Source organism: Patiria miniata, unplaced genomic scaffold (assembly GCF_015706575.1).
Source record: "Patiria miniata isolate m_02_andy unplaced genomic scaffold, ASM1570657v1 HiC_scaffold_14, whole genome shotgun sequence".
NCBI lineage: Eukaryota > Metazoa > Echinodermata > Asteroidea > Valvatida > Asterinidae > Patiria > Patiria miniata.
This window is the reverse complement of record NW_024037052.1, coordinates 1,237,078-1,247,390: the sequence shown is the minus strand read 5'-3', so window position 1 is coordinate 1,247,390 and position 10,313 is coordinate 1,237,078. Positions and strand designations below refer to the sequence as shown.

Below are 10,313 nucleotides of genomic sequence, written 5' to 3'. Positions count from 1 at the left end.
GTGCTGACATTTTAATAAAAAAAATGGTATTTTTCCAACGCTGGTCGGCCGACCAGCAATGTCTGTTTTTTTTTTTTTCCAGAGGGTGAAATATTGGGTTTAAAAGCCGAAGTGCCAAGCAGACCACAGAACAACAGAACACGGAGGAATGCACAACACAGAGTTACTGCTAACACAAAAGGTAGGTAGAGATTACATACCGGTATGGTTGAGGCAAAGGGTGGTTGATAAAACATTGCAAAGCCACACTCCTCAGATCTCATACCAACCATATCAGGCCCATTTTTAGTATTTGTGGTCAGATAAACTAGTGGATCATAGTATTAATACAATGTATGTCAAATCAGGTTTTGCCCTTCATTGATGTATAAACACTGAATACTCAGTGTGTTACCTCCTGAGTAAAAGTTGGAAAAAATCACTCGGTTGGGACTCGAACCCACAACCTCCTGCTTTCTAGTGCAGATGTTTTACCACTTGACCACTGAGCTAATGGGATCGGTTGGCTGGCTCGAATCTGATGTATTGGTACATGGCAGCGGGCATCGCATTAACTATTTATAAGGTCTATGGGATTTAAATTTTTTTTAAGCATTAATATGGTTAAGGTTTGTGACTCATGATCAGAGGGTCAGGGGTCCGAATCTAGTTGCCGGTTATATGTGTGTCCTTGGGCAAGCCACTTCACCCCCACTTGCCTCTCTCCACCCAGGAGTATAAATAGGTACCGATATTAGCTGGGAAGTAACCTGCAATGGACTGGCATCCTATCCAGGGGGGATAAAAAAATATCCTCGGTCGTTTCATGCCTTTGAAACCGGAGATGTATTGGCTAATGACAGACTTTACTTACTTTCATAGTATTAATAGTAAATATATATATCTGTTGCAGCTTTTGGTAGGTGTGTTGATAATTCCTTGATCAGCTGATGAAATTACCTGTAGTTACTCCCCTGAGAAGTGAGTTTAGTTACATACGTTATCCCAGTAAAGTTGCTTCAATCACGATAATTGATCAGATCATCTCCAAAATGGTGGTTTCTTTTGTCCGAGTCTGTACCAGCAGGTTGATCCTGTTACCATCCATCAATATTTTCCAATCCTCATTTCAGTCCAACAGCGCCCAGCCCAAAGCTGTCCATCCTGATTCAGACCAGCAGCAGGCAGAGCCAGAGAGTCTGTTGCTACAGATTGAAGCTCTACAATCTCAGATGAAGGAACAAGCTGAGCTATCTAGAGAGCAGACGGAAGCCTTGCTGGAGGATCGTAGGGTCAGGATGGAAGAGATGCAGACTGTGATTGAGAGAGATCGCTCCAAGATTCACTCCCTCAATGAAAAGTAGGAACTCCCTTCATTGATTCCTTATAATCTTAAATGAACTTGACAAAGGTGCCCAGTGGCATAGCTAATGATAGGGGAGGAGGATGAGGGGCATGGACCCCTCTGCTCAAAGACTGCCTCCTACTAGAAACTGAGGTCCCTTTAGGGCCCTCCAGCAACTTGGACCCCAGTTACATCCTTGAAGGTACCAATAAAGATAAATGCACATGTGTGCAGTTTGGACAACGGGCAGGGGTTTCAAATAGATTATATTACCTGGTGTTTGTGTTGTTGCATGAATTGGCAAAACATTTCTAAATATGTGGAGTGCCCTGGCCTCATGGTCTGGAGCATTGAACTCGTTGTCTGCGGGTAATTCTACAGGTTGTGGGTTCGAGTCCAGCCTGGGGTTATGGTGCATGTTCCCTTTGGCAAGACACTTTGTCACTCATTGCTTCGCCCCACCCAGGAGTAAATGGGTACCTGTGAGAACAGAGATCGCAATTGTGATTGATTTTAGCTACCTTGCGTCGAAATGACTACACCGAGCTGTATGGGCTTTATTCAGGAGTCGACTATATTAAATTGAAAGCGAGGTAAAATCTTCATATTTGGAACTTGCAAAGAGAAATTAAAGCAGTGACATAAAATTAATTACAAATTAATACCAGTCTGCTTTAATGAAAATTTAAATTTGTTGTTAAACATACCCTAATGTTTTTAAGCCACATTTAAAATAAAAATTGAAAGTGAGGCTAGAATGCAAAAATAGTCTGGCACCATCCTATTCAATAGTTTATAAAATACTGTCAGGGAACATGACTAAAATGACTTTCTCGTGAATAAAAATCCATATTCCACAGGAAGCTGAGATTGTATTTGCAATGTTTCATTGGCCCAATGATCAGGGGTAATAATAATGTAAAGCACTTTGATCTTAGTTATTTTAGAAACCACAGTCTTTCCACACTAGTATATTGGCAACACATCTTGCCAAAATAACATGGAGGCATATGCAGTGTGTGCTTGCTGAAATTACATGAGTCAATTGACTAATAAAACCAAATTAGGTTTTGTCCATCACCGATGTATAAACACTGTATTCTCAGTGTGTTTCCTCCCGAGTGAAAGTTGGAAAAAAATCACTCCGGTGGGACTCGAACCCACGACCTCCTGCTTTCTATTGCAGATGTCTTACCATCTTATGAATAGTTAATGTAGTACCCGCTGCTATGTACATCAGATTCGAACCAGCCAACTGATCCCGTTAGCTCGGTGGTCAAGTGGTAAGACATCTGCACTAGAAAGCAGGAGGGTCATGGGTTTGACCGGAGTGATTTTTTTCAACTTTCACTCGGGAGGTAACACAGAGAGTATACAGTGTTTATATGTCGGTGAAGGGCAAAACCTTATTTGATTTACATCACCCCGACGCAAAATGAAATGAAATCTTATGAATGACTAATAAGACACTTACCGTTCTTTAAACAAAAGTAGAATGTGTATCCTTTATTCAGCTACCTTGTTCAACCATCATACATCACTTGTCATGGACATTCTTCTGTTAATAGGTTACATCGTACACAGCAGATGTTGTATGACAGCACTAAGGACTATCTAGAGCTGAAGTATGAAGGACGATCTCAGGAGCGAGTCTGGATGGCAGAGAAGGACCGTCTACTACAGGAGCTGGATCGATGTAAGGAACAACTAGATGTCTCCAAAGATGACGTCTTAGTCATCTCAGATCATGCACTGGAAGAGAGACAAACACAGAACTTGGAAATTGAGGTGGGCATTATAGAGAAGCTTCCTGCACAAAGAAATCATTTCAAGTTAAATACAATACAATAATGATCATTTTCAAGCAAATTCGTTTGAATTGCTTTAAAAAAAGAACTAACTTTTCCATTCAGAAATCATTTTTTTTTCAAAAGTTAGCAAAACAAAAGAATCTTGTTACAAAGTCACAACTGAATGGCCCCCTCAAAAGCTGCAATCAAACTATTGGGGTAATCGCACATAAGGAGCATTTTGGACTTTGGCAGATCTACTTTATTCAGTGTTGTACAAATGATACTGAATGATTGCAACGTGGTGGTTTTAGTCTGACGATCTCTTCCATGCAAAATCTTGAGGAAGGCGAGGAGAGCATAGAAGACAAATTTCACCGGCAGTTGTTGTACGAAAAAGACGGCAGGCCTAATGCCAAACTTTTTCCAGTTCCACCTACCATGCGTTAGTGGACTTGTTGTCTTGGACTTTTTCCTTGACTTTCTCCGTGTCTCAAGTAAGATGTGAATTTCTTTAATTACGAGTCAGAAACTCCAACCCTAATTCGGGCTTTTTAATCTTATGGAAACACTGAACATTTTTCACATCGTAAAATTTCATTTGGATCTACATGTACATGTAAAAGAAAAAAGGAGGCGATGTCTAGAAATTGAACACGAAGTTTATTGTACATATAGTACGTATGTGTACTTGCGGCGCAGCCCAGATTTCGGACACAGAATTTTGGCCGGCCTATTTTCAGATTTTTTCCCCATAGGCCAGTTTCATCCCTGTATGGTCTGTGACTTTAAACATAGATGAGTTTGTGAACAGAACGGGACAAAAAAAAACACAGAACCGGGCCTGCGGATCTCGATTTCAAATCAAAAGTTGCTGAAACATGTTGCTGAATCATGTTTTGAATTGGGCCTGAATTGAGACACATTCTCATTGAGCCGATTGCAGCTACGCGGTGTCATGCACTGATACGATGAATTAAGGCAACTGCGCGCACGTTTGCATCGTGTCAACGCTTGTGCGTGCTTCGCCAAATAAAAAAGCGAACTACTAACAGAAATTTCCAACGATGCGTCTGAAGACCTTCTTTTGTTGATTTCTTCAAAATGACAGCATGTCAGAAAGAATAATTTCAGAGAGAATTTAGTACTGTCAACCAACCAAGTATGTTTTTCAACGATAATTACATCAGTTACTTTTTGGATAGCTGCAAATGATGGACTGTAGCTTAAAATGACTAGAGACTTAACTTACTGTACAGAATGTACACTGCTGGGTGCGTCCATTTTTGTGCACAAACCTATGGAGAGCTCAGAATTTTTTACTGCTTTTGGGCAATTCCACGGTAACGGAAGGACGTTTTCGCTCATTAAACAAAATTTCAAATGTGCCTATCACAGCCACTGTTATTAGTTACAGCAAGCAAATGTCACAATGGTATTGCTATAATGCTACCTTCAATTTCCACACTTTTGGGGGGCATGCATACCTCTCGTTAATGAATTATGAATATTAATGAGGTCGGTAACGGAAGGACGGTAAAACGGACGAGGGTTTTCCAACTTACACGCGTTTTGCATAAACTCTGTGAATTTTATGGGGCAATTATATTTCAAAGGTAGGAAATGGAATCCCTGCGGCTTTATCTATACTATACCACCTTTCATTTGACTTTAAGTGTTTCGGTGATATAATTACAATGTCTTAAGTGGATTATAATTTGGTAGCGGAAGGACGGTAACGGAAGGACAAAAGGTTTACTCAATTATAGCATGAATAAAATGTGAATTTACACTAATTATACAAGTGAAATAAATTGCTGAAATGTGTAACTGAATGTGAAATCAACAATATGCAGACCTGGCATAAATAATTATACCCAAGAAACTATTGAGATAAAGATAGAAGCCTGCTAATTAATGATAACAAATGAAAAATTAAAACAACCAAAAACACATAATTCACGAACACAAGACAACTACAGAAATGGACTTCAAACCCATCACCTTAATCCTTAAAAGTTTTAAATACACAGTATTTGAGCACTTGAGTATATTGGTTACATGTTCACCAACAACTTTTAATAATAACACCAGTAGGTTCAGTGGTTTACCTAAAGGGTGGGGGGGGGCAGGGGCGACCAGCTTACATGTACATTAAAAACATCTACAGGTAGAACTGATGGCTTCAGAATCATTGTGCTTTAAAAAATGTTTTAGGTGTTGCTTTTAATTGAACTCTAAATTCAGTGTTTGAAATCAAATTTTAATGATTTAGAGTATTAACAATAATTATCTTATAAACATCCAGCCTGAAGTTGTTAACTTAATTTGTCAAAAATTGCACCTCACATGTCTTACACATGTAAATTGTATGAAAGTGCCCAATAGCACTGGTACTTTCTGCCATCTCATTTTTTACTTAATTTGCTTCTGGAATGGCTTCACAGAAATTGTATCTTTCTCTATTGTCCATGAATGGTGATAGCAGCAACTTAATGATTTGATTTTCTGCAACAACTCCATACATGTATGAGTACCGGTACATTGTCATACATGTACATTGTACATGTACATGTTATACATATGCCTGTGCCATCCTTTGTAATGAACACCTTGCCCTGCTCATACCAGCTTTGTGAAGGTGGGTCACATGAATGTCCTTTCAATGCGCATTATACATGCATGTAGTTGCAGTGATTTTCATTTTTCAAACATGAGCACAAATGTCGTTACATTTGATAAAAATAACATTTGTCCTTCCGTTACCGTCCTTCCGTTACCAATTTGGTAACGGAAGGACGGGATTTAATTAATTGTAATTAAAAAACGATACGTACAGCAGTGTCAGTTATAATGTCATATTGAAGGCCTACCTAAACTTGCTTTGCACAATAACTTTCATTGCATTCATACTGCAAGTTTTGAAAATAAATTAAAAATATGTATTTTTTCGGTAACGGAAGGACATTTTCGAAGGCTGAAATATTAGAAGTCACTGAAGCGAAACAAATTACGCAAAACGTAAAAAAAAAGGTCCAGTCAGTTTTTCATGACCTATACTTTCTCATGACAGAAACTGAATGCATGAGTACATATTTGTGTGTGTGTATTGGTAGAATACTTTCATATCACTATTTATCACATTTTAGGATTAAAACAGGATTATTATGTAATCCTATTTTGTTGGTACCAAAATGTATCAAAAATAGAATTCCGACTTCAAATTCCCTTCAGTGGATTGTTCTGATTGCTATCGAAAAGTGAACAAAATAAACTCTGATATTCAAACAGTACCAACTGCTCATGCAAAGTTTAAGCCATTTCTGATCTATTGCCGAAACCTGTTTCTAGTACCATTCATTCTTGTGGTTATTTATCCACAGGATAAGACGGAAAAGCTTGCTAAGCGTTTACACCTGATGAACCAGCGGTATGAGGCCATGGAGAAGCGACGGAATCTGGAGATAGAAGGTTTCAAGAATGATACCCAAATCTTGAGAAACCAACTCAAGGATGTTGAGAAGCAACTCTACAAGGTGGAGTATTGTCTGTTCATGTCAGTCATGTTGTTAGTTTGCATTTGTCCGTTGCTGTTTTCTACTTTCCTATGTTGGTCAGCTATAGTGCAGTTCATGCAGATCGTGGTGCGGACACTGCGAACAAGTACCCCAAAGGCTGGGTCATGCTTAGCCCCATATGTGGCCATTTTACTGGACTACCTCCATAAATAAAGGCCACACTTCCACCATGTACAAAAACATGTCGAACTTTTATATTTGTTTTATATAACTGACACATAGATCCTTGTCATTTGATATTTGAACTTTTATTTCAATATAAAATTGGTTGAAAATGTATTTTTCTCTTCCAAACCACCCCTTCACGAAAATGTTTGAACCCAACGCTGGCTACGTGCAATGCTAAACGCGCACACCAGCATGCATTTGCATACAACTGCGTCATGGAACAAGAATGATCCTAACTGTTCAATAGTATTTCCCATTCCCCATAGGCGAATGGGACTTTTTGAGCCCCGGCGTGAATGGGAGCAATAACGAATGCCACATGATGTGAGTTCCACCAATCAAATGACAACGATCTGTATGTCGATTATATAAAGTAAAATGGTGCATTCCATGAAACGTGCTCTTGACTAAATCAAGAAGCAGATTCTGTTAGTGAGATGTTATGTCATCTTAGTCCATAATGATGTTGTCACTGAAATCAAGATTGCAAGGACATCATTGCAGGGATGTAGTCGAGTCCATCACTAGTCCCTGCAAGTCCACCACAAGTCCTCCAACACCAATTTAACTCACAAGCTATTCAAATGAGCTTTGACAAAGGCATCCAGTGTATCTTGTGCCTGGACTTGTGATGGACTCACGAATTACTTGTGTCTGGACTTGTGGTGGACTTGTGAATGGAATCAACTACATCCCTAGCCCTGGATCATTGTCAGTGCTTTGTAATGTAAACCCTTCTTGTTTTGTTGCCATGCTGAACAGGTGACAGTGGGTGTTGGGGAAGATGGTGATATGTTCATGCTGCATAATATTCATCAGACAGCTAAGAGATCAAAGAAGATGCAGAGTGAGCTACATCAACTCAAGGCTCTGATCTATGGCGTGGAAACAGACCTCAGGAATCTCTAGTAATACACATAATCACCCCTCACTGTGTCTCCACATTTGATCAAATGACTTATAACTTTGGGAAGCCTCATTCTCTGTTTGAAGATGCATAGGATCTTGTGATATTTGTGCCTTTTGGGTTTTTTTTTTTGAAGCAAAAACAAAATTGCTCCAAATCTTAAGTTATATCCATAACAACTTACCTGTTGAAGTTATAGCTGAGTGGATACTGTACATCTTGAGAATACAGGGAAACCTTATCAAACTTTCAATCAAATTGGACATAGGACTTCGTTGCTATTGTCTTTCCCACTAAGGCCTATGCATAAACATTTTATTGTGCCAAGTGAATAGAAAAAGTGAACCTTTTTGCCACCCTGGGTCAAAAATCTGATATTCACAAGAACAGTGCATGTATGTCTGATGTTATTAATAATTGACTTGTCTGACAACTTAAGATTAGAAACAGTTGGAGGAGATCCTATAAATCCACCGATGCTAGCATGCTGATAGTTCAGCTGCTGTATTCGCTGTTCTTGTGAACGATTTCAAACATTTAGAGAAAAAGGCTCCTTTTTGTTCATGTGCTACGTGAGAACTGATGTCACTTTGTCACTTTAGTACGAATGGCCGGTTGTTCTGCGTAGAATAGTAACAGTACTAACATAACAATGCCCACATGTACAGTTACTTTGGTTACTTAAAACTGGAGAGAGTTTGTTGTATTTGTTATCTCACAGGAACCTTGACATGAAAAGGCTCCATTATATTGTGGGGGCAATGTATACTGCCAAAATAGTCAATGTTTTGAAATTGAATCTGTTTAAAATGGAGGCAATAACTACTGAAATTGCATGCCAGTATGTTCAGATGTTATTGAAGTAATGCTTGTGCAGCTCACATATGGGTTTACTGCGCACAGCAAAGACTTCTCAAATGCGATACTTTGGGTACACTATGGTAAGGCCCAAGGAGGACACAAAGTGGACATCGCTTTTCTGCTGTCAGAAGAGCAGATAACAGAAGTATGGCCATTTTCCGACAATACATTTTTCATTTTGTAACTTTGTGATGTGGAAGCTCTTTAAGGGGGAACGCCTAAAAAACCCTGTTAACCTACACTCAAAGAAAAATGAAACGGTGCTTATTTTTCTCAGAAGCACCGTTTCATTTTCCTTTTAACCAAAAGCAGAATACAAATGGTAGTTACCAAAGGTTCGTTTTGCTTTTCTGGTTCTAAGAAATGAGAAAAGCAAAAAACAAAAATATACATTTTGGGTAGCACAAAAGCAGGAAATGGAAACGTCAGAAACGGTTTGATCTGATTTTTGAACAAGAGAAAAGCAGATGTCCACTTTTTCTCCCTCCAGCAAGGGAGGAAAAGCAAAATCTGCATTTCAGGTAGCATAAAAGCACTACAGTGGATTTTATTAAACAGTAAATTCTGCATTTATGGTAGCACAAAGGCGGGAAAGCAGAACAAAATGAACCATTCAAAAAATACTCAATCTGCTATTCTGACAGCAGAAACGCAGATGTCCACGTTTTGTCCTCGATGACTACATGAACAGTCCTGTTCATTTCAGAATGGTAAATAGTGCCCTCTTCTCACCATCTAGTTTGCAAGTTGTCCTTCAATACCCATTTGTTGTTCCAAACATTTGTGTCAAGCTTGTTATTCCAATTAACTATGCACAAAAAGTACATGTATTGGGGTCATGTCCTGCATGTTGTTCTAATGTAGGAGAGATGTACAAAGTAGTGTATGCAATGAAGTCACATGTATTCTACCATACAATCTTATATTGGTGTCCAATATCAATAGGTCTCATTCAAATGACGTCATTTCCTACAGACCAGCCACATGCATCAACATTTTGAGCATCAACTGAATAACGCACATCGGCTGTGTCGTATTTCAAACACATTTCAAGCAAGAAGCGCGTGTGTTTGGAACATTTTTAACACTGCGCAATGCGTGCTTGATTGCGTAAAATAAGCAATCAAGAGATGACCGTCATTGAGTGAGCCCTATTGATATGCTTGGCAGTAAGGATTGAACAGAGAGATTATTTTATGCAACTGTTAATATCTTTTGGAATTTTTGCAGTGAAATACTTTTTAAAATAAGTTGGCTATTTTAAGGACTTTATTTTTATGGTGAAGGATTTTGGAATTAAATGTAGAATATTAAAAGGATCTATGCAAGCTTTCAGAACAAATTTGTGATTGGCATTCAAGCGCTTTATTTTGTGTGTTCCATGAGTGTGAGTGGGTTTAACAATTCATCTTCCAGCACACTTCATGCACAGTTACGTGCACGCTGTCGTCACGTTTCAGCTTTCATCTACCACATACGTACGTGCAGCAAGCGTCTTGCGTTGTGTGGTGCAGTGTGGCCCATTATGGGATAATAACACTGTTGTTGCCATCAGGCATGCAATTTTTCCTTGGATCTGCTGATTTCCTTCTTTCTTTTCTTCTCATGAATGCCATTACAATTTTTGAAAAATACTGTACAAAGGCTTGTGTTGTTTGGAATTTCCTCCTTTTCTTGTAAATTTT

General features: G+C 38.9%; 1 protein-coding gene across 1 annotated transcript; it reads left to right on the top strand.

The window, feature by feature from the left end:
* The first annotated feature begins 1,259 nt into the window (after window positions 1–1,259).
* On the top strand, window positions 1,260–9,970 carry LOC119721855 (coiled-coil domain-containing protein 77-like). The gene is made up of 4 exons (XM_038191797.1): window positions 1,260–1,339; window positions 2,893–3,112; window positions 6,498–6,650; window positions 7,623–9,970. The coding sequence occupies exons 1-4, from the start codon at window positions 1,278–1,280 to the stop codon at window positions 7,767–7,769; spliced, it is 582 nt and encodes a 193-aa protein (XP_038047725.1). The 5' UTR covers window positions 1,260–1,277; the 3' UTR covers window positions 7,770–9,970.
* The last annotated feature ends 343 nt before the right edge of the window (window positions 9,971–10,313 follow it).